This window comes from Bombina bombina, chromosome 8 (assembly GCF_027579735.1).
Source record: "Bombina bombina isolate aBomBom1 chromosome 8, aBomBom1.pri, whole genome shotgun sequence".
Classification (NCBI taxonomy): domain Eukaryota; kingdom Metazoa; phylum Chordata; class Amphibia; order Anura; family Bombinatoridae; genus Bombina; species Bombina bombina.
In genome coordinates, this window is record NC_069506.1 from 234,284,069 (window position 1) to 234,308,774 (window position 24,706).

At 41.7% G+C, this 24,706-nt stretch overlaps 1 protein-coding gene across 1 annotated transcript in view; it reads right to left on the reverse strand.

Moving 5' to 3' along the window:
- LOC128639065 (phospholipase A2 inhibitor and Ly6/PLAUR domain-containing protein-like) overlaps nucleotides 1–24,706 on the reverse strand; it is a 100,992-nt gene that overhangs the window by 59,696 nt on the left and 16,590 nt on the right. The window contains exon 2 of the mRNA XM_053691210.1: nucleotides 1,791–1,907. Within this exon, the coding sequence (XP_053547185.1) occupies nucleotides 1,791–1,907 (117 nt within the window). The remainder of the gene's footprint in view (nucleotides 1–1,790; nucleotides 1,908–24,706) is intronic.

Here is a 24,706-nt window from a genome sequence, read left to right on the forward strand (position 1 = left end):
GAAGTTATCCTCCAAGCGGCGCTGAAGAAATCTTCCATCCGATGAAGTGATCCTCCAAGCGGCGCTGAAGAAGTCATCCATCCGGGCGATGTAATCTTCCAAGAGGCGCTGAAGAAGTCTTCTATCCGGGAGATTTCATCTTCCAAGCGGGGTCTTGAATCTTCATCCCGCCGACGCGGAACATCCTTCTTTACCGACGGACTACCGACGAATGAAGGCTCCTTTAAGGGACGTCATCCAAGATGGCGTCCCTTCAATTCCGATTGGCTGATAGGATTCTATCAGCCAATCGGAATTAAGGTAGGAAAAATCTGATTGGCTGATTGAATCAGCCAATCAGATTCAAGTTCAATCCGATTGGCTGATCCAATCAGCCAATCAGATTGAGCTTGCATTCTATTGGCTGTTTCGAACAGCCAATAGAATGCGAGCTCAATCTGATTGGCTGATTGGATCAGCCAATCGGATTGAACTTGAATCTGATTGGCTGATTCAATCAGCCAATCAGATTTTTGGTACATACGGGCCATATGGTACATACGGGCCAGCAGACAAACTGTCAGCCCACCTGTTAGTACATGGAGCCCTAAATGTGTATTTTTTATTTTAGTCCCTTTAAAATGTTATATATTTTTCTGCTACATTTAAACATATATAAACACATACATACATGCACATATACTCACATGCATAAATACATGCAAATATACACATTTATACACACGTACATACATGCACAGGCACACACGCATACATACACGTTCACACATATAAAAACACATAAATACACACATACATACACACATGCACATACATACATATACAATCTATAAACACATGCATACATGCACATATACACACACATGCAAATACACACATACAGTATATACACACACACATACATACACACACATATATGTACACACATGCATACATACACATTCACTCATATAAAACACATAAACACATACATACATACACATATTTACACACATACATACACACACATATATGTAAACACATGCATACATACACATTCACTCATATAAAACACATAAATAAACTCATACATACACACATGTGCACATGCATACCTACACATACACACATATATAGACATACATAAATACATAGATACTGTACATATACATATATACAAACATACACACAAGACTTTTCCTGCAAATCTAAATGTGATTTTTCACATTTGTGGTGGCGAACTTTTGAGAATGAAGCCCTTAGTATTTTCAAAGAAATGCAAAGAACATAACTAAATGAGTGTTTTTTCTTTTCTTTTTCAATTCATCCAAATCCAAATGCATGTCTTTTGAAAAATACACTATGGGCTCCTTCTACGAAGCAGGATCTGCTCCGGAGCCCTTACGGGGCAGGTTCGCATATGCGAGCCTGCGTCCCGCAATGTAAGAAGCAGCGGTCATTAGACCACTGCTTCATACACCCTACACCACCTCTGAGGTGGCAAGAGAAAATCACGGAGAGCTTGCTCGCTCTCTGTGATTAACAGCACTTTCAGTCACGCGATTGGTCGGGGCGAGCATTACACACTGCAATGAGTGTGTGATGGTACATACGGGCCAGCAGACAAACTGTCAGCCCACCTGTTAGTACATGGAGCCCTAAATGTGTATTTTTTATTTTAGTCCCTTTAAAATGTTATATATTTTTCTGCTACATTTATACATAATCTGTTTCTGTATACAGCTACTTGGTAGCTTCATGAATCTTAATCAATGGTAAAATTAACATTATATAACAGAGGAAAGGGTTACCTGTTTGATGTATTAGTGTAGATGCACAAACATCATTTGAGGAAGAACAAGTCTGGGAGTTACCAATGCAGGGAGTGTCATTGAAGCTGTTGCACTGTATGCAGGACAAACAGTTCCCTAGAAGTATAGAAGTATAATGTTACTTCACTGCAGCAGGTTATATACTTGAAGTTTGAAAGGCATAATGTAAAGCAATATACATATTTTCAGTTAAAAAAAAAAAGATTTTATTAATTTATCTTATTTTTCCATTACTTAGTGCTATGTATACTTATCTGAACTAGTGGGTAACATCAAAAGGGATTTGAAAAAGTATTTAAATGGTTTATAATAATTTTCAACATGTTTTAGAGTCATTTTCCTATTTTTATTTATATATATATATATATATATATATATATATATACTAGTCCTAACGCCTGTGTACACGGACCATTTTTTGCAGTACAACTGTTCCACCCCTTGCTCTCTCTCTATCCCCCCTCTCTTTTGCTCTTTCCCCCTCTCTTTTGCTCTCTCTCTCCCTCTCTATTTTGCTCTCTCTCCCCCTCTCTTTTGCTCTCTCTCTCCTCCTCTCTTTTCCTCCCTCTCTTTTGCGCTCACTCTCCCCCTCTCTTTTGCGCTCTCCCCCTCTCTTTTGCGCTCTCCCCCTCTCTTTTGCTGTCTCTCTCCCTCTCTTTTTCTCTCTCTCCCCCTCTCTTTTGCTCTCTCTCCCCCCTCTTTTTGTTCTCTATCCCCCTCTTTTCCTCTCTCTCTCTCCCCTTTCTTTTGCTCTCTTTCCCCTCTCTTTTGCTGTCTCTCTCCCCCACTCTTTTGCTCTTTCTCTCCCCCTCTCTTTTGCTCTCTCTCTCCTCCATCTCTTATGCTCTCTCTCTCCCCCTCTCTTTTGCTCTCTCCCCTCTCTTTTGCTCTCTCTCTCCCCCCTCTCGTTCCCCCCTCTCTTTTGCGCTCTCTCTCCCCTCTATTTTGTGCTCTCCCCCTCTCTTTTGCTCTCTCTCTCTCCCTCTCTTTTGCTCTCTATCCCCTCTCTTTTGCTCTCTCTCTCTCCCCCGTCTTCCCCCCTCTCTTTTGCACGCCCTCTCTCCCCTCTTTTGCGCTCTCCCCCTCTCTTTTGCTCTATCTCCCTTCTCTTTTTCTCTCTCTCTCCCCTTTCTCCCCTTCTCTCTCTCTCCCCTTTCTCCCCCTCACTTTTGCTGTCTCTCTCCCTCTCTTTTGCTCTCTCTCCCATCTCGTTTGCTCTCTCTCCCCTCTTTTTTGCTCTCCCTCCCCTCTCTTTTGCTCTCCCTCCCCTCTCTTTTGTTCTCTCTCTCCCCCTCTCTTTTGCTCTCTCTCTCCCCCTCTCTTTTCCTCCCTCTCTTTTGCACTCTCTCTTCCCCTCTCTTTTGCGCTCTCCCCCTCTCTTTTGCTCTCTCCCCCCTCTCTTTTGCGCTCCCCCCCTCTCTTTTGCTCTCTCTCTCCCCAATATGTTGCTCTCTCTATCCCCCCTCTTGTACTCTCTCTCCCCTCTCTTTTGTTCTCTCTCTCCCCCCTCTCTGTTGCTCTCTCTCTCCCCCTCTCTTTTCCTCCCTCTCTTTTGCGCTCTCTCTTCCCCTCTCTTTTGCGCACTCCCCCCTCTCTTTTCCTCTCCCACCCTCTTTTTCTCTCACTCTCTATCTCCCCTCTCTTTTACTATCTCTTCCCCTCTCTTTTGCTGTCTCTCTCCCCTCTCTTTTTCTCTCTCTCTCCCTCATATTTTGCTCTCTCTATCCCCCCCTCTTGTGCTTTCTCTCTATCCCCTCTCTTTTGTTCTCTCTCTCCCCTCTCTCTTTTGCTCTCTCTCTCCCCCTCTCTTTTCCTCCCTCTCTTTTGCGCTCTCTCTTCCCCTCTCTTGTGCTCTCCCCCTCTCGTTTGCGCACTCCCCCTCTCTTTTGCTCTCTCTCCCCCCTCTCTTTTGCTGTCTCTCCTTCCCTCTCTTTTGCTGTCTCTCTCCCTCTCTTTTCCTCTCTCTCCCCCTCTCTTTTTCTGTCTCTCCCCCCTCTCTTTTGCTCTTTCTCTCTCCCTGTCTTTTGCTCTCACTACCCATCTAATATGCTCTCTCTCTCCCCTCTCTTTTGCTCTCTCTCTCCCCTCTCTTTTGCTCTCTCTCTCTCTCCCCCCTCTCTTTTGCTCTCTTTCTCTCTCCCCTCTCTCTTTTGCTCTCTTTCGCTCCCCCCTCTTTTCCCCCTCTATTTCGTGCTCTCTCCCCTCTCTTTTGCTCTCTCTCCCCTCTCTTTTGCACACCCCCATCTCTTTTGCTCTCTCTCTCTCCCCCTCTCTTTTCCTCCCTCTTTTGTGCTCTCTCTTCCCCTCTCTTTTGCGGTCTCCCCCCTCTCTTTTCCTCTCCCCCCTCTCTTTTGCTCTCACTCTCTTCCCCTCTTTTGCGCTCTCCCCCTCTCTTTTGCTCTATCTCCCCTCTCTTTTGCTCTCTCTCTCTCCCCTTTCTCCCCCTCTCTTTTGCTGTCTCTCTCCCTCTCTTTTGCTCTCTCCCTCTCTTTTGCTCTCTCTCTCTCCCCTCTCTTTTGTTCCCTCTCTCCCCCCTTTTGCTCTCTTGCTCCTCCCTCTCTTTTCCTCCCTCTCTTTTGCACTTTCTCTTCCCCTCTCTTTTGTGCTCTCCCCCCTCTCTTTGCTGTCTTTCTCCCCCTCTCTGTTGCTCTCTCTCTCCCCCATATTTTGCGCTCTCTATCCCTCCTCTTGTGCTCTCTCTCTCTCCCCTCTCTTTTGTTCTCTCTCTACCCCCTCTCTTTTGCTCTCTCTCTCCCCCCTCTCTTTTCCTCCCTCTTTTGTGCTCTCTCTTCTCCTCTCTTTTGCGCTCTCCCCCTCTCTTTTCCTCTCCCCCCTCTCTTTTGCTCTCACTCTCTATCTCCCCTCTCTTTTGCTCTCTCTCCCCCTCTCTATTGCTCTCTCTCCCCCTCTCTTTTGCTGTCTCTCTCCCCTCTCTTTTGCTCTCTCTCTCCCCCATATTTTGCTTTCTCTATCCCCCCTCTTGTGCTCTCTCTCTCCCCTATCTTTTGTTCTCTCTCTCCCCTCTCTCTTTTGCTCTCTCTCTCCCCCTCTCTTTTCCTCCCTCTCTTTTGCTCTCTCTCTCCCCCTCTCTTTCCCCCCCTCTCTTTTGCGCTCTCTTCCCCTCTCTTTTGAGCTCTCCCCCCTCTCTTTTGCGCACTCCCCCTCTCTTTTGCTCTATCACTCCCCCTCTCTTTTGCTGTCTCTCTTCCCCTCTCTTTTGCTGTCTATCTCCCTCTCTTTTCCTCTCTGTATCCCCCCTCGTTTGCTCTCTCTATCTCCCTCTCTTTTCCTCTCTGTATCCCCCCTCGTTTGCTCTATCTATCTCCCCTCTTGTTCGCTCTCTCCCCCCCTCTCTTTTGCTGTCTCTCCCCCCCTCTCTTTTGCTCTTTCTCTCTCCCTGTCTTTTGCTCTCATTCCCCCTCTAATATGCTCTCTCTCTCTCCCCCTCTCTTTTGCTCTCTCTCTCCCTTCTCTTTTGCTCTCTCTCTCTCCCCCTCTCTTTTGCTCTCTCTCCCCCCTCTCTTTTGCTCTCTCTCCCCACTCTTTTGCTCTCTCTCTCCTCCCTCTTTTCCCCCTCTATTTTGCGCTCTCTCCCCTTTTTTTGTGCTGTTCCCCCTCTCTTTTGCTCTCTCTCCCCTCTCTTTTGCTCTCTCTCTCACCTCTCTTTTGCATCCCCCCTCTCTTTTGCTCTCTCTCTCTGTCCCCCTCTCTTTTGCTGTCTCTCACCCTCTCTTTTCCTCTCTCTATCCCCACTATTTTGCTCTTTCTATTCCCCCTCTTGTGCTCTTTCTCTCTCCCCCTCTCTTTTGCTGTCTCTCCCTCCCTCTTGTTTGCTCTTTCTCTCTCCCTGTCTTTTGCTCTCTCTCCCCCTCTCTTATGCTCTCTCTCTCCCCTCTCTTTTTTTGCTCTCTCTCTCCTTTCTATTTTGCTCTCTCTCTTTCCCCCCTCTCTTTTGTTCTCTCTCTCTTCCCCCTCTCTTTTGCTCTCTCTCCCCCTCTCTTTTGCTCTCTCGCCCCTCTCTTTTGCTCTCTCTCTACCCTATCTCTTCCCCCTCTCTTTTGCACTGTCCCCCCTCTCTTTTGCTCTCTCTCCCCCCTGTCTTTTGCTCTCTCTCCCCCTCTCTTTTGCTCTCTCTCTCCCCTTTCTCCCCCACTCTTTTGCTCTCTCTATTTTCCCCTCTTTTGCTCTCTCTCCCCTTTCTTTTGCTCTCCCTCCCCCCTTTCTTTTGCTGTCTCTCTCCCTCTATTTTGCTCTCTCTATCTTCCCTCTTTTGCTCTTTCTCTCCCCCCTCTCTTCTGCTCTCTCTCCCCCTCTCTTTTGCTCTCTCCCCCTCTCTTTTGCTCTCTCTCCCCCCTGTCTTTTGCTCTCTCTCCCCCTCTCTTTTGCTCTCTCTCTCTCCCCCTCTATTTTGCTCTCTCCCCCTCTCTTTTGCTCTCTCCCTCCCTCTCTCTTTTGCTCTCTCTCTCCCCCCTTTCTTTTGCTCTCTCTCTCTCCCCCCCCCTCTTTTGAGCTCTCTCTCGGTCTCTCTCTCCCTTCTTTTGTGCTCTCCCCCCTCTCTTTTGCTCTCTCTCCCCTTTCTCCCCCTCTCTTTTGCTGTCTCTCTCCGCTCTTTTGCTCTCTCTCTCTCCCCTCTTTTGCTCTCTCTATGCCGCATCTTTGTCTTTTGCTCTCATTCTATCCCCCCTCTTTGAGCTCTCTCACACCCGCCCGGCCCAGCCCACGTCACACCCGGCCCTGTCCGCGTCACGACCAACCCGCCCAGCCCCGTCTCCCTCATGCCCGGCCCCGCCCGTGACACTCCCGGCCCCGCTCACATCACGCCCCCCTTACACCGGTCGGCACTCAGCAGATGCCTGGTTAGTTTGTTTAAGGCCAGGTGTGTTTGTCCTCGCACAGTCTCTACTGCGCATGACAGCTTCGGACAAACACACTTGGCCATTTATATTATAGGATATATATATTTGCATATATCAAAATTCATTCAAATTGTGGTGGAGATAAAAATCTGAGATTAAAATCCTCCATGTCTCAAAAGTAAATCAATACAAAATTTAAATTTATGCACAATTTTTTTATTGATTTAATTGTATATATATATAAATTATTTGAGCATGTCCAACTGCTATATTTACAATATTATATTTTGCGTAATATATTTGTCCATGGATCCAAAAGTTTTGCAACAAATTCCAACCATTACTATTGATCCTTCTGTAATATGTTTTTTTTATCTCATGTAGACTAGTAAACTGATCTCAGTACATCTAAACTGATCGAAATAAAAATACCATCTCCTTATCATATCCTTCGCTCTATCTATCTCTGTAACCCTACCCTGCTTTTTTTTCCTACCCCCCCCCCCCCTCACCTTCTTTTGTCTCCTCTATAATTTAGCACAAATTATAGTCTTATCTAGCTTGAGGAAATAAAACTTGTTCTACTGGTTTGATAGCTGTATGTATATTTAGATTTACACAGGGGTGTGAGAAATAGATAACTTATAGTTTTGAATAAATAATGAGTCTACTGATTGCTCTGTTTTTTAACATTACAGGCTGTACTTAGTGATACCTTTCTGGACTAGAAAACAGTGTCCATAGATGAAATAGGTTTCAAAGTTTTTATAAGAAGGCTAAACACATTATTATTACTTTATAACCATGATGTGTGGAAGAATGTGTGATATGATAGAAACCTTTATATACTGTATATTAAATGGGAAAGATAATTAAAAAAAAATATGAATTCTTAAATTGTAGGTTGGGATAAATAGGTTTGAAAAACTTTGTGTATAACTAAAATAGAAAATCAATTAAAGGGACATTTATCTGCCGTGCACAAGTACAAAAGAATATTAACTATGACCTAGATTACGAGTTTTGTGCTATTCCCGGTGCATAAATAACTCAATAAAATCAGCGGTACCGAACTTTCCATATCGCTGCCATTACGAGTTACTGAAAAACCTCCTTGTGCTGTGCGATATGATGTGATAAGCTCCATACCACACAAAAGTCAAGGGATGAGTTGACGTGCTCGTGCACTCTTTCCCCTATAGACATCAATGGGGAGAGAGTGTTAGAAAAAAACTAACACCTGCGATCGAGGAATGGCAAATTGCCGTAACACAACCCCATTGATGTTTATGGTGTAAAAACACCATAACATAAACACCTTATCCGCTGCCCCCAACATCGCTGACACTAAATAAATGATTAACCCCTAAATGGCCACCCCAACATTGCTTACACCTAAATAAAGTTATTAACCCCTAAACCACTGCTCCCCGACATCGCAGACACTAAATAAACCTATTAACCCCTAAACCACCATCCCCCCACATCGCAACTAATAAATAAACCTCTTAACCCCTAAACCACCAGCCCCCACATCGTAAATAATAAACAAAACCTTTTAACCCCTAAACCGCTAGAGACCCCCACATCGCAAAACATTAAATAAAACTATTAACCTCTTAAAAAAACACCCCTAACTTTAAATTAAAAGTTAAAATATCGATAACTATTCGTTTGTGGACTCTGGGTAATTACTGAATTTGCTGATGAGAGTGGACGAATACTTTCAGAAATTGAAATCACATCAAAGTGACAGTATGAGCCAGAAAAATAAAGGCAGCGATAGAAAAGCTAAACACCAGCTAGAAACCCAGGCGGTGATTGAGATGTGCCCAGATGACACCGCCAAACGCACTGGAGATCAGACACAACTTATGAAAGACCTGAAATCCTTCTTTCTCCCTAAAATGGAGAACCTGCAAGCAGGACTTGACACCTTAACTAGCGAGGTCAGGCAGTACTCTACCCGTATCTCTGAAGCAGAGGGCCGCATCTCTGAGATAGAAGACAGACAGGCGGCATCTAGTAATTCCTTACAACAAATACTACGCCAGAATAAGTTACTGCAAGAGCGTGTGGAGGACCTGGAAAATCGCAGCCGCCGCAATAATCTGCGGGTGGTGGGTCTGCCTGAAAAAGTCAAGGGTAAGGATCTCCTGGCTTTTGCAGCTTTAATTTTGCCAAAGCTTCTGGGTATACCACACGATATATTGCCCTTGGATGTGGAGAGGGCTCACAGAGTAGGCCCTGAAAGAAATCTGGAAAACAACAACATGAAACCGAGACAAGTAATCTTCAGGTGTCTCAACTTCCAAGAGAAGCTGCGAATCTTAAGGGCTTATTGCCTCCAGAAAGAAGTTTTATATGAGGGCAATCGGCTCTTGTTATTTCAAGATTTTTCTTCAGAGGTATCCAGGCAGCGGAAGGATTTCTCACCTATTTGCTCACGCTTGTATGAGCAGGGCCGACAAGTAGCTCTGCTCTTTCCAGCCAAGCTTCGCTTGCAAACCCCTGCAGGCCCTAAATACTTTCACTCCCCTCAGGCAGTGGAAAGCTATTTGGAAACGGAGAGGAAACAGAAGGACGCGGGCTGAGGGCCCTGGACTTTCTCATGACGCAGCACGTAAATATATCATAATTATCACTGTTACTGTTTATGATTTTATTTGTTTTTGATAGACTCTCACAAAGAAAATGCACATATGACTCTAAAAGAACACTCCTAGAGACTGGTGATTTGAAGGAGAGACCCGGTTCGGGTCTCACTTTGCATGCCCGAGGACAATGTGTAAACACGGGCTTGAACATGTTATATCAGTTATTGTTAACTAGTGTGATGTTCATTGATTTAATTTTGTTTAATGTTTGTTTGATTGCCTTGCTTATATCTGCACCTAACAGTTTTGAACTAACACTTTTCTTATGCGCCCTTATAGTTGGATGGACTCTAACATTGAAGTTTCCCCCCATACGGGTCCCCAGGCGTTATGCACCCTGCCCATTCCTACTATTATTCTGTGTTTTTGAGACTTTAAGATGTCTGGACGGGTGTGGACTCTCTATTTGGAGGTTCCACTCCAGGCCCGCATCTGACGGTTGCCTGGCCTGCTTGCTGCTCCCTTCACGGGCGAGGCTCGCCTGTGGGGGGGGGGCGGTGGGGGGCTCGTGTGGGCCATGGGATTAGCAACATCATTACCTACCCGGCCCAGTGTATATCAGTGTACTACGACTTGTCCTCTCCTACCCTGTGTACTCACAAAATTGCACTCATTACAATGTATTACCTTTTCCTTTCACGGGGGGTGGGGGGTAGACTTGTTACATGGGAGTTTCACATATGTGTATTTCTATCTGGCCTTCTTGCTGCCTCCTCCGCGGGCGGAGTCCGCCTGTGGGCTGGGTGGCGAGGGGAGCAGACTTGGTAATTGCTTCACTGTATTGCATGTCGCCCGATGTGTTGTGTATTGCTGTGGGACCCCTTATTATTCAATAGTTTGCACATATCCCCAGACATTACCATTACAATGTATCGCTAGATGTCCTTGCTGGGAGCTCATAGTTGCTTTATTGCTACAGGGAGTTCAATTTCTGGGAAATATTTGGGTTGCGGTGGGGATAGGGAGACCATTACTGTGGGAATACATTGGTTCATATGGTGTTATGGCTTATCTGGGAGAACTTTGCAAGTTTTGTTTCAGGTATGTGTGGATAAGACCCCTCGTAACATTGCTATATATGTTGGTTGGATGCCATGTCCAAGCATGTAGAATATAATGTATACCTTATTCTGGACAAACTAGGCAACACATACCCTGATTCCACATATACACAGTTCAACCTTCTTTTTTTTTTTTTCTCTTCTTCTTCTTTCTCTCTCTCTCTCTCTTCTTCTTCTCTCTCCTCTTTTCTCCTCCCCGCCCTCTCTGTACCCATTCCTCTTATCCCCTCTATATGGATATAAATGACACTTAAATTGACGTCTTGGAACGTGGGGGGTATTAACTCCCCAGTAAAGAGGAGAGCGATCCTCTCTCATTTAAAAAAACTAGACTCTGACATAGCGTTCCTTCAAGAGACCCACTTAACAGATACAGAACATGACAAATGAAAACAAACATGGGTGGGATCGATCTCTTATCTATCTTATACTAGCTCAAGTAGAGGTTTGGCTGTTCTATTTGGTAAGCGCCTTTCATTTGAACTGTTGCAGACGTATAAGGATAAGGAGGGTAGATTTCTGATACTGAGGGTTAAAATTCAGGACACCATCTACGTTCTTTGCAATATTTATGCCCCCAACTCTAAAACTCTTGCCTTTTGGAACACTTTGACTCAAGCATTGACTCCTTTTGGTGATGCTTCACTTATTCTGGGGGGAGATTTTAATCTGACTCCAAGTCCGCAGCTGGATAGAACTTGGTTGGGTCCGGTAGACGCTAATGCTCGGCTTTCAAAACATAGGGGAAAATTTGAAACAAAGGTTTTCTCCAAACTACACTCAGATTTGGCGGTGTGCGACATCTGGAGAAGGAGACACCCTCTGGAAAGGAGCTATACATGCCTGTCCAAGGCGGCAGGCTCTCTATCTAGAATTGATATGTTCTGGATATCAGAAGGGTTAATTCCCAGGGTTAGTCAAGAGAAAATATACACTATCTTACTGTCAGATCATGCCCCAGTGGGACTGATGCTGAAGCTCCACAGAAATAAGCCAAATAGGAATACGCTCAGATTCCCATCATACTTGTTGACCTCAGAGGCCTTCAAAAAATACCTCACACACTGCTGGAATGATTTCTATACAGAGAACCACCAGCACCTGGATCGACCACAGCTGTTCTGGGATACTGCCAAAGCAGTTCTAACAGGACATATTATCTCCTATGTAGCTAATTTAAAGCATAGGGCACAACAGAGACATAATGAACTACAGAAGACCTTAGAACAGTCTTACCAAACTTACCATGTCTCCAAATCCAGGGACGCACAAGAGGCATTCGTGTTGGCTAAGGAGGAGTTAGAGGCTTTCCTGAAACAGAAAGCGGCTTCTGACTTGTTGAAGTCGGCGAGCAAATTCCACAGATATGGAAACAGATCGGGTAAGCTGCTGGCCAACCTAGTAAATAAAAGAGAGACGGGTCGAGAGGTTGCGGCTATACAGCTGAACGGTGATACATATAGGACACCTCTAGAGATAGCGGAGGGTTTTTCTCTCTACTATAAACAGCTGTACACTAGTCAATCAGAGCCTCCAACGGAGGTATTGGAACGATTCTGGCACTCAGTATCACTTCCAAAGTTAACAGATGACCAATTGGAGTCTCTTAACGCCCCCATCTCAGTGGAGGAGGTACAGGCCACGATCAAATCCCTGTCTGTGGGTAAGGTAGCGGGTCCTGACGGACTCCCCATAGAACTTTATGGTCTGCTACTGCCGCAGGTGTCGCCCATACTTAATCAAGTGTACAATGGCCTCTTCAAGGAAGACAACCACCCTTCCGATACCTTTTCTTCGGCTCATATCACTCTACTTCCGAAGCCGGGGCGAGATCCGTTGGAGCCGGGATCATATCGTCCGATCTCGCTCTTAAATTCGGACTACAAGATCTTTACGAAGATTCTTGCAAATCGCCTAAAAGTTATCTTGCCTACTCTCCTTGACCCGGATCAAACTGGTTTTGTGTACCAGCGTACCCCGGTAACCAACTTAAGACGTGTGCTACATGTTATCAACTATTATTGGGAACGGGGGCAGAACCGTCCTGGAGGGGACAATTCGGAGGCATTTCTCCTCTCCCTAGATGCAGAGAAGGCCTTCGACCGTGTCGAATGGCCTTATCTATTTGATGTCCTGAATCATTTTAACTTCCGAGGCTCGTATATGGAGGTATTGAGGAAACTCTACTCAACCCCTACAGCTCATATCCTGGTTAATGGCTGTTTCTCCTCGAGCTTCTCTCTGGGGAGGGGCACTAGACAGGGGTGCCCCCTGTCTCCTCTGATCTTTGATCTGGCCCTGGAACCCCTGGCAGTGACCCTGCGGCAAAATTTTCCGGGAATAACTTTGGGGAAGCGAGTACTTCATCTAGCACTGTACGCGGATGACATGTTGTTGTTTGTGGACTCCCCTAAGTCATCTATACCTAAGATCCTTGAGACACTGGAAATATTCAGCCGATTCTCGGGATATAAGGTGAACAACACTAAGTCCGAGATCTTGTGCCTACACAAACATACATCGGACACTACCCGGTACCCCTTTGTTGAGGTAACTGACTCCCTTACATACTTAGGTATTAACCTACATAAGAATCCACATAAAATATATGACCTCAACATTACCCGACAGTGCAACTCGATATGCTCTCGTTTGACAAGCTGGCATAACCTTCCGCTGAGTCTCACTGGACGTGTAAACTTATTTAAAATGTCACTATTACCTAGGCTCCTGTACCCACTGCTTGTTTTACCCTTCTTGATGACTAATGGAGATGTGAGGAGGCTCAATAGAGCTCTGAACTGCTTCATATGGAAGGGGAAAAAACCCAGAATTGCAGCTAATAAACTGCATGCCTCATTTCTTAACGGTGGCTTGGGTCTGCCGCATATCCAATATTATAACTGGGCTGCTTTAATAAGACTAGTACTGGATTGGCAGCTGGACACGGCACACTTCTATGACAAACAGCTGGAGGAGGCGGTAATTGAGCGCTGTGGTCTGGCATACCTCCCATATTGCCAATTAGGGGATATACCCCAACACATAAAGAACAATGTTTTGTATAGAGATCTGCTTGCAGCCTGGTCTAAGGCACACAAGGCATTGGGCCAACTGTGCCCTTCACCTAAGTATATACCTATTAGGGGCAACATTAAATTCCCAGGAGGAGATGAACATGCTCCATTTACCCTATGGGACGAGAGGGGACTGCAGAGGCTCGGGGATGCTTTGGATCCGCTGTCGCACACCGTCAGAACATTTCAGGACCTAAAAGCGTCCTTCAACCTCTCAAATCAACATTTTTATGCCTATCTGCAGCTTAGGCATTATATTAAAGCCTTAATGGACACCAACCCAGGATTCTGGAATCAGGCCCCATTTGCAATTCCCCAAACTGCCTTCAAACTGGGGAACTTTTCTATGTCAGGGATATATCAGGAAATTCTTCGACCATGTAGTGCTAGGGCTCAGGTAGGCTTACTGGAAAAACTGAAATTGGACACTACAGCGGAGATATCCGTTCAGGATGTCAAAGACAGCCTCCTGAAAACCAAATCAGCAACTTTGGCACTGCCTTTGCGGGAGGCACAAATTAGATTGATTAACAGGGACTATATCACCCCTAGTAGAAGGGCGAAATAGAACCCCCACCTCCCAAACCAATGCATAAAATGTCAGTTCCCCAATCCCTCTTTAGTCCACTACTTTTTTGACTGCCCCTTGCTTAAGAGATTCTGGGGATGCCTGCAATACTGGCTTAAGGTAACCATGAGTCTTGACATTTCATTCAATCCCACCAATATATATCTGTTTACATGGACTAATATAGATAGTAAGAAACAGTCTCTACTGACTTTGTGTACACTACTTGCAAGACACTGTATTCTCACCCTATGGTGCTCTCGCTCCGCACCTTCATTGACACAGTTTAAGAGGGTTCTCTTTAGGCACCTGTTTATTGAGAGACAAGATGCTTGCTGGGACACTAAACATAGACTACAACCTTTTCTGAGGAAATGGAGATATCTTATAGAAAAGCTACCACCAGGACAGCAAAAACAAATTCTTAAACCCTTTGCACAACATGAGATAGTGTTGGAGGGCATTCTGCGGGGAGAATGGGCCGCTTTAACTATCGAGGAGTCCCCCCAGAGCAGAACTGATGGGTCTGAGATGATTCTGATTGAATCTCTCTTTTAATTGTACCTAGGAGGTCCCCCTTCTCCTCTCCTCACTACACCCACACCCTCTCCCCCCTCTCTTCTCTTTTCTTACTTCTTTTTTTTTTTTTTTTTTCTCTCTCTCTTCCTTCTCTCCCACTTATACATCCTTACTACTTCATAGGGCTTGACATGTGAGGGTCAACATGATGGTATACTACTTAGGTAGCAAGTCACTTAGTTTTAATTGTTGTTAGATGTATTAGAAATGTTAAGTTGTTTTTCAAGTTTAAAAAAAAAAGAAAAAAGATATTGAGGGATACGTGCAACCATCCATTGGAAACTAATACCTGCTTTTCCTTGTAAACAAAGAACGGTTCTACAGTACAGCTGTGTCATACTCTTCTATGTGGGTTTAACTAGTTGAAAACTTACATACACTGTCTATATATATATCCTGTTAAATTTTCTAGCTAATAAGTATGTAATTCTCTTACATGAATGCTGAAACAATTGTATTTGTGGTACCTGTACTCATTTGTTGTATCCTCAATAATAAAAAACGAATTGAAAAAAAAAAAAAAAGTTAAAATATCTCGTCTAGATTTAGAGTTTGGCGTTAGCCGTCAAAAACAGCGTTAAGGGCTCCTAACGCTGCTTTTTACCGCCTGCTGGTATTTAGAGTCAGCCAGGAAAGGGTCTAACGCTCACTTCCAAGCCGCAACTTTTCCATACCGCAGATCCCCTTACGCCAATTGCGTATCCTATCTTTTCAATGTGATCTTCCTAACGCTGGTATTTAGAGTCTTGGCTGAAGTGAGCGGTAGAGCCTCTACCGACAAGTCTCCATCCACAGAAAAAAGTCAGTAGTTAGGAGCTTTATGGGCTAATGCCGGTTTATAAAGCTCTTAACTACTGTGCTCTAAAGTACACTAACACCCATAAACTACCTATGTACCCGTAAACCAAGGCCCCCCCACATCGCCGCCACTATAATAATTTTTTTAACCCCTAATCTGCCGACCGCTTATTGCCGCCACCTACATTATCCCAATGAACCCCTAATCTGCTGCCCCTAACATTGCAGACACCTACATACTATTTATTAACCCCTAATCTGCCCCCCCAACGTCGCCGCTACCTTACCTACACTTATTAACCCCTAATCTGCAGACCGGACCTCGCTGCTACTATAATAAATGTATTAACCCCTAAAGCTAAGTCTAACCCTAACCCTAACACCCCCCTAAATTAAATATAATTTTAATCTAACTAAATAAATTAATACTTACCTGTAAAATAAACCCTAATATAGCTACAATATAATGAATAATTACATTGTAGCTATTTTAGGATTTATATTTATTTTACAGGCAACTTTGTATTTATTTTCACTAGGTACAATAGCTATTAAATAGTTATTTACTATTTAATAGCTACCTAGCTAAAATAATTACCAAATTACCTGTAAAATAAATCCTAACCTAAGTTACAATTAAACCTAACACTACACTATAATTAAATTAATTAAATAAATTACCTACAATTACCCACAATTAAATAAACTAAACTAAATTACCAAAAAAACCAAACACTAAATTACAAAAAATAAAAAAGATTACAAGAATTTTAAGCTAATTACACCTACTCTAAGCCCCCTAATAAAATAACAAAGCCCCCAAAATAAAAAAATTTCCCTACCCTAATTTAAATTAAAAAAAGTTAACAGCTCTTTTACCTTACCAGCCCTTAAAAGGGCTTTTTGCGGGGCATGCCCCAAAGAAATCAGTTCTTTTGCCTGTAAAAAAAAACACAATACCACCCCCAACATTACAACCCACCACCCACATACCCCTACTCTAACCCAAACCCCCCTTAAATAAACCTAACACTACCCCCCTGAAGATCTCCCTACCTTGAGCCGTGTTCACCCAGCCGGGCACCGATGGACCAAAAGAAGACATCCGGAGCGGCAGAAGTCTTCATCCTATCCGGGCAGAAGAGGACATCCGGACCGGCAGACATCTTCATCCAAGCGGCATCTTCTATCTTCATCCATCCGACGAGGAGCGGCTCCATCTTCAAGACCTCCGGCGTGGAACATCCTTCTTCAACGATGACTAGACGACGAATTAAGGTTCCTTTAAGTGACGTCATCCAAGATGGCGTCCCTCGAATTCCGATTGGCTGATAGGATTCTATCAGCCAATCGGAATTAAGATAGGAAAAATCTGATTGGCTGATTGAATCAGCCAATCAGATTCAAGTTCAATCGGATTGGCTGATCCAATCAGCCAATCAGATTGAGCTTGCATTCTATTGGCTGATCGAAACAGCCAATAGAATGCGAGCTCAATCTGATTGGCTGATTGGACCAGCCAATCTGATTGAACTTGAATCTGATTGGCTGATTCCAATCAGAATTCGAGGGACACCATCTTGGATGACGTCACTTAAAGGAACCTTCATTCGTCATCTAGTCATCGTTGAAGAAGGATGTTCCGCGCCGGAGGTCTTGAAGATGGAGCCGCTCCTCGTCGGATGGATGAAGATAGAAGATGCCGCTTGGATGAAGATGTCTGCCGGTCTGGATGTCCTCTTCTGCCCGGATAGGATGAAGACTTCTGCCACTCCAGATGTCTTCTTTTGGTCCATCGGTGCCCGGCTGGGTGAACACGGCTTAAGGTAGGGAGATCTTCAAGGGGGTAATGTTAGGTTTATTTAAGGAGGGTTTGGGTTAGAGTAGGTGTATGTGGGTGGTGGGTTGTAATGTTGGGGGGTGGTATTTTGTTTTGTTTTTTACAGGCAAAAGAGCTGATTTCTTTGGGGCATGCCCCGCAAAAAGCCCTTTTAAGGGCTGGTAAGGTAATAGAGCTGTTAACTTTTTAAATTTAGATTAGGGTAGGGAATTTTTTATTTATTTTGGGGGGCTTTGTTATTTTATTAGGGGGCTTAGAGTAGGTGTAATTAGCTTAAAATTCTTGTAATCTTTTTTTATTTTTTGTAATTTAGTGGGGTTTTTTTGGTAATTTAGTTTAGTTTATTTAATTGTAGGTAATTGTAGGTAATTTATTTAATGAATTTAATTATAGTGTAGTGTTAGGTTTAATTGTAACTTAGGTTAGGATTTATTTTACAGGTAATTTGGTAATTATTTTAGCTAGGTAGCTATTAAATAGTAAATAACTATTTAATAGCTATTGTACTTAGTTAAAATAAATACAAAGTTCCCTGTAAAATAAATATAAATCCTAAAATAGCTACAATGTAATTATTCGTTATATTGTAGCTATATTAGGGTTTATTTTACTGGTACGTATTTAGTTTTAAATAGGAATATTTTAGTTAATAATATTTAATTTATTTCATTAGATTAAAATTATATTTAATTTAGGGGGGTGTTAGGGTTAGGGTTAGACTTTGCTTTAGGGGTTAATACATTTATTATAGTAGCAGCGAGGTCCGGTCGGCAGATTAGGGGTTAATACTTGAAGTTAGGTGGCGGCGATGTTAGGGAGGGAAGCGATGTTGGGGGCAGCGGATTAGGGGTACATAGGTATAATGTAGGTTGCGGCGGTGTCCGGAGCGGCAGATTAGGGGTTAATAGTGTAATGCAGGTGTCAGCAATAGTGGGGGTGGCAGATTAGGGGTTAATAAGTGTAAGGTTAGGGGTGTTTAGACTCGGGGTACATGTTAGGGTGTTAGGTGCAGACTTAGAAACTGTTTCCCCATAGGAAACAATGGGGCTGCGTTAGGAGCTTAACACTGCTTTTTTGCAGGTGTTAGGTTTTTTTTCTGCCCAAACTGCCCCATTGTTTCCTATGGGGGAATCGTGCATGAGCACATTTTTCCAGCTAGCCGCTACCGTAAGCAACGCTGGTATTGAGGGTTGAAGTGGCGGTAAATATGCCTTTACGCTCCCTTTTTGGAGCAAAACGCAACCCTTCAGAGAACTCTAAATACCAGCGTTGTCTTAAGGGTGCGCTGGAAAAAAAAGCAGCGTTAGCGTCTTTACCGACAAAACTCTAAATCTAGGCGTCTGTAAATAAATAGAAACTTAACTGTGAAATAAAAAAAAACTAACATTAAACTATAAATTAACCTAACATTACTTTTCTAATAAAATTAAACAAAACTACCAATTAAAAAATCTAAATTACAAATGAAAAAAAACCTAAATTAAAAATTTAAAAAACCTAATACTACGAAAAAATTACAAAAATCTAACATTACAAAAAATAATAAACACTAAAATTACGAATAATAAAAAAACACTAAGATTACAAAAAATAATAAATTAAATAATACAAAATAATAACAATTACACCTAATCTAATAGCCCTATAAAAAATAAAAAACACCCCCTAACCTATAATAAACTACCAATAGCCCTTAAAATGGCCTTTTGTAGGGCATTGCCCTAAGTTAAACAGCTTTTTTATTTTTATAGGGAAGTTATTTTTATTTTTGATAATTTCGTTTATTATGTTTTTGTAATGTTAGATTTTTTTTTAATTTTTTCGTAGCATTAGGTTTTTTTAAAATTGTAATTTAGGTTTTTAATTTTTTGTAGTATTAGGTTTTTTAAAATTTGTAATTTAGGTTTTTTAATTGGTAGTTTTTTCATTTTATTAGAATTGTAATGTTAGGATGATTTATAGTTTAATGTTATTTTTTTATTTCACAAGTAAGTTTTTATTTATTTAAAGATAGTTATATTGTAACTTTTAATTTAAAGTTAGGGGTATTAATTTTGAGGGTTATTAGTTTAATTTAGTGTTTTGCAATGTTGGGGGCCGGCAGTTTAAAGGTCAATAGGTTTAGTTTATTAGTTGCGATGTAGTGGGCTGGCGGTTTAGGGGTTAATAGCTTTATTTAGTGTTGGCGATGTGGGGGACCGGCGATTTAGGGGTTAATAGGTTTATTTTAGTGTTGGCGATGTGGGTGGGCGGCAGATTAGGGGTTAATAGGTTTAATATAGTGTTTGTGATGCGTGAGGGTGGCGATTTAGGGCTTAATATGTAGTTTATGGGTGTTAGTTTACTTTGTAACATTTTAGTTATGAGATTTGTGAAACATTTTTGTTTCGCAAAATCCATAATTACTGGTCTCAGATCGCGGAATGGCTCATGTCGTTATAGGCTGTAACGCAAACATTTTTGCCAGACCGCACAACCTGTAATACGGCGCAATGGAAAATCCCACATTCAAACGTCATTTTTGAGTTGCGTTAAGGCTAAAATGCTTGCCCCGTTACAGCCTATACCGCCGCAACTCGTAATATGCGTTACCTGTCATTCCATGCACAATGGCCAATTTTCCAGCGGTATAGCCGTACCGCAAAACTCGTAATCTAGGCCTATGTTAATGTATGTCATCCTGTTCCTGCAACTTTTTACAAATCATTTCTCCAGTTTTAATAGCTTAAAGGAACATGAAACCCAACATTTTTCTTTTTCTTATTTTTCATGATTGAAATAGAGCATGTGATTTTAATCAACTTTACAATTTATTTTTTTCATCCAATATGCTTCATTCTCATGGTTTCCTTTTTGGAAGGGGCAGCTATGCACTACTGGGAGCTATCTAAAGACATCTGGTGAACCAATGAAAAGAAGCATTTTTGTGCAGCCATAAATCAGCAGCTACCTCCCAGTAATGCATTGCTGCTCATCTTCCTATCTAGATATGCTTTTAATCTAAGGATACCAAGAGAATGAAGCAATTTAGATAATAGAAGCAAACTGGAAAGTTGTTTTAAATCACATGCTCTGTCTCAATCATGGAAGAAAAAATGTTGGGTTTCATGTCCCTTTAAAGGTGCCGGATACTAAGGGGTATATTTAACAAATGTCGCTGTAGCGGATCATGTCTGCCTGACATTGCTAAATGTCAAAAGCATACGCATTTGTGTGCAATGCTTGTGCAATGCCGCCCCCTGCATATTCACGGCCAATCAGCTGCTAGCAGGGGGTGTCAATCATCCCGATCATATCCGATCGCAATGATTGCAGTCTGCTTCTTCTTACGACCTCTGCTTCTTAACTTACGTTTCAGGCGGACCTGAAACTTCAGAGGTAGGTTGCAGCATCCGCTGCTTGTTAAATCTACCCCTAAAGCTCCACCTCATTGTACAGGGGCTGCCATCTTGGAGCTCAGGTATTCTCACAGCCTGGGATAGAAGCTGTGCACACTAACAGAACAGTAATACTGTCCACTTTTTTACAGCAGTATAATGTGCTTCAGGTTAGTGTGCCTGATACATCAAAACAACAGGGTAGGTATAAAATACAACGCTCAAATCTCAAAAGGTAAGTGCACCTCCTAACATCAAACCAAAATATACAAAGAACAAGGGGATATGGGAACGCGCTGTAAAAAACAGCATATGAGAGGTAAAGAACTTTATAAGGAATGTAGATTACACAAGCTTATAATAAAAGTTTATAAATGTATTAACAAATATTTGTATTACAATAAGCGATGCCGGCATCTGATACAGAGTAAAATAGTACAATAAAAATAGGATAAGAATCAACATATAATGTAAAACATCAGTGTGTAATGATGTAAGTAGCTGAAAAAAATATATGTTGCAAAATAACACAATGTTAAAATTGAAACAGAGTCAATGTTACCGTCCTTAACACAATCAGGCCAGTGATTAGAGTGTTTGGTCCAGCTGTTTATATGAATGCAGAAGGAATCACCCAAGTTATACCTGCATTCATATAAACAGCTGGACCAAACACTCTAATCACTGGCCTGATTGTGTTAAGGACGGTAACATTGACTCTGTTTCAATTTTAACATTGTGTTATTTTGCAACATATATTTTTTCAGCTACTTACATCATTAAAGAGTAGAACACAGAGGGGCCAACATGGCCTAATATCACCAGTAAAATTGAAAACAGCAACACAGATGAGTAAGATAAATTGCATTACGCACTTAAACACTATATAGTATAATTTTTCACTATTTAGAAAATAACATGTATGGTCATATCAATGTCCTTTAATTTTTAACATATTTTCACTGATACCCTTTTTCCATTCTCTTTTTCACGGGTTTTCAATTAATTAATTATATATATATATATATATATATATATATATATATATATATATATATATATATATATATATATATATATATATTAGTAAATCACTCTACCATAAACTGACACTATGGGCCCACTACTCCAGGTTTAAAGATTCTGTCATATTGTATTATTTTTTATCAAGCCTGCATATCTGACCTTACCCCTAGCAATTCAGCTTGACAGTCTATCACTGCAATAAGCGGTGGCGCGGTTTATCTGCGCATTGTTAGACACGCAGGTAAAACATTTACTGCCGATACAATACAGTCTATCTTCTCTGAATGGGAGAGGCGTGTCAATTGACTGTGGATGTTCTTACACATGATCCTATTGGACCCTTTTTTCATGCCCTATAACACAAGCATCGTGATTGACTAATCAAATTACATCACAGATTGGCTGTTTCCCTGACACTCCCTGGTTACTTAGACGTATCAACTATAGTCTTAAGTTCCTGACACGAGTCTGTAATTTCATACACACACAGCCGATGCAGTTGTCCTGCTGCTCAACAAAACAAGGCCAAGTGTGATATTTTAATGAACATTAAGTCATTTTGTATCTCCCTAAATCAGTATCGATTAGTTTATAATTTTGGAGCAAGTAAACAATGCCAACACAAGATCGCACACAATCACGCACAAAAACTACAAGTAAATACCAATGAAACTCTTTTTCCAAAATTGATAGGAATAGGGTTAGCATACAAGTTGATCTTATCAGGTTTATATACCTATCATACACATAGATATATAGGATGTTTATATTATTAGCGATTACTGATGGTACAATAGATGCTTTTTAATCTGCAACAAATATGCAATTTTAATTTCTAAAATTTCTTTCATTATTGTTTTTCAGCTGTTTTTTAGCCATTAACTATTTTGAAAAATGTTTTTAATGAAGTTGGATTTATGTCCAATATGGGGATTATTAGAATGTTATGAGCTAACTATAGTTCACATATGTTGCCATTTTTTATTGTCTTATATGAATGAGTTAATATATGCCTGATATCACATGACCCTTATGTGTATACAACTGTTACTAAGCAACCACACTAATGAGATGTGCTATGGGTGTGGTGTGTTAATTGTTAATTGTTCAACCAATTACAATAGTTTCCTCTGTTAGAGATTATCTGTTAAATAGCAAGTGTATCATAATGTTTGTTCATAGCCTGATGAAACAGCCCTGAGTAGGCTGAGAAACGCGTCGCTGTATTGATAATTTTTTTTTAAATATTTTATACACTTGCTATTGTGTGGTTCATCACTTTATGTGAAAACTACATATCCGTTCCTGGGATTTGCTGAGGATTGCCTTTGCAGTAGTCTACTGGGCGACATTATGGTTCCAGTTTGCTGAATTTGCACCTTGAGGTGCAGATTATCTTGTAAGTTTAAACACTTTTGGTCCAATTATCCTTGCTCAGATGATATTTGGCCATGTTGGTTTGTTTTCTCTTGCTCATCTAGGTATCTGATATCTGGGCTTAATGAGGATATCTAATTGCCTTGGTGTTAAGGACACAGTGTGCTGGACCACTGCAAAGTTTCAGCCTGCTACACATGCACCAGCTGGGTGCTCTCTGTTTGTGAGTATCTTACTCATCTGTGTTGCTGTTTTCAATTTTACTGGCGATATTAGGCCATGTTGGCGCCTCTGTGTTCTACTCTTTTTCAGATCTTCTATACCAGGATTGCCATCCTTTGACAGAGTGCTGCCTCCACGTTTGGATCACCAAGGATTTATAGACTTTTATATTTTATAGGTTTTTTGGGGATTGTGTTTTATTTGAATTTCTTTTTATTCATACATCCTTGTATTATATTTTTTTGCATTTGTTATTGCCATCTGATTATTGCAGTAATCATATTTTAGTAAATTTTTGTATGATCACGTTTCAAGAAATATCCACTAGGATTTCTCATCTCTGTTGTGTTCACGTATAACAAGGAAGCGCCCCCTAAGGGCGTGATGTGATACTAGTTCACATCACTCTCTCTTTATATTGTACTTACATCATTACACACTGATGTTTTACATTATATGTTGATTCTTATCCTATTTTTATTGTACTATTTTACTCTGTATCAGATGCCGGCATCGCTTATTGTAATACAAATATTTATTAATACATTTATAAACTTTTATTATAAGCTTGTGTAATCTATATTCCTTATAAAGTTCTTTACCTCTCATATGCTGTTTTTTACAGCGCGTTCCCATATCCCCTTGTTCTTTGCATGATACATCAAGTAAGCTTTACAGTTTGGCATTTTTTTTACAGATTTACACACAATGGAGCACAAACGTATGCTCGCAAGTAAGGGGTTTATAACAGGTGTTTTTGTGTTTGTCAGGCTTACTGCTGGTATTACAAGTTGAAAGCAAATTAGATCACTTGAGTGCAAATGCCATTTACGCCAGAATGATTACCGCAACTTCCGAGCTCTGGTTAACTGTTTTGCAAAACAAAAATGTTGCTCAAAATACATTAAAAATACATCACAAAGTATAGTTACAAAATACATTAAAAATACATTACAAGGTATAGTTATGTCTGTATGTGTATGTATACATATATATTTATGTATTTATATGTGTGTATATGTATTTACAGACATAAATACACATAAATATATACATACAGTATGTACACATATGTAGATATTTATATATATAAGTGCATTCGAGCCCTTTGCAGATAAGTAGATGAAAAACATGTAAAAGCATATTTATGCAATATTAACCCCTTAGTGACCGAGGACGTGCAGGGTACGTCTGAAAAAAAAAGGCAGTTAACGCCTGACGACGTACCCTGCACGTCCTCGGCTAAAGTGAGTGCTGGAAGCGATCAAGATCGCTTCCAGGCACTATTACAGTACTGCAGGGATGCCTCGATGTCTGGGCATCCCTGCAGTGCTGTTACGGAGTGCCGGGACCGGAGCGATCACTCCCCCTTGAGTGATCACTTCCGGTTTTGCTCCACGTGGAGCCCGGCAGTGCAGCAGAGCATCGGAAGCGATCGGACACGCTTCCGATGCTCT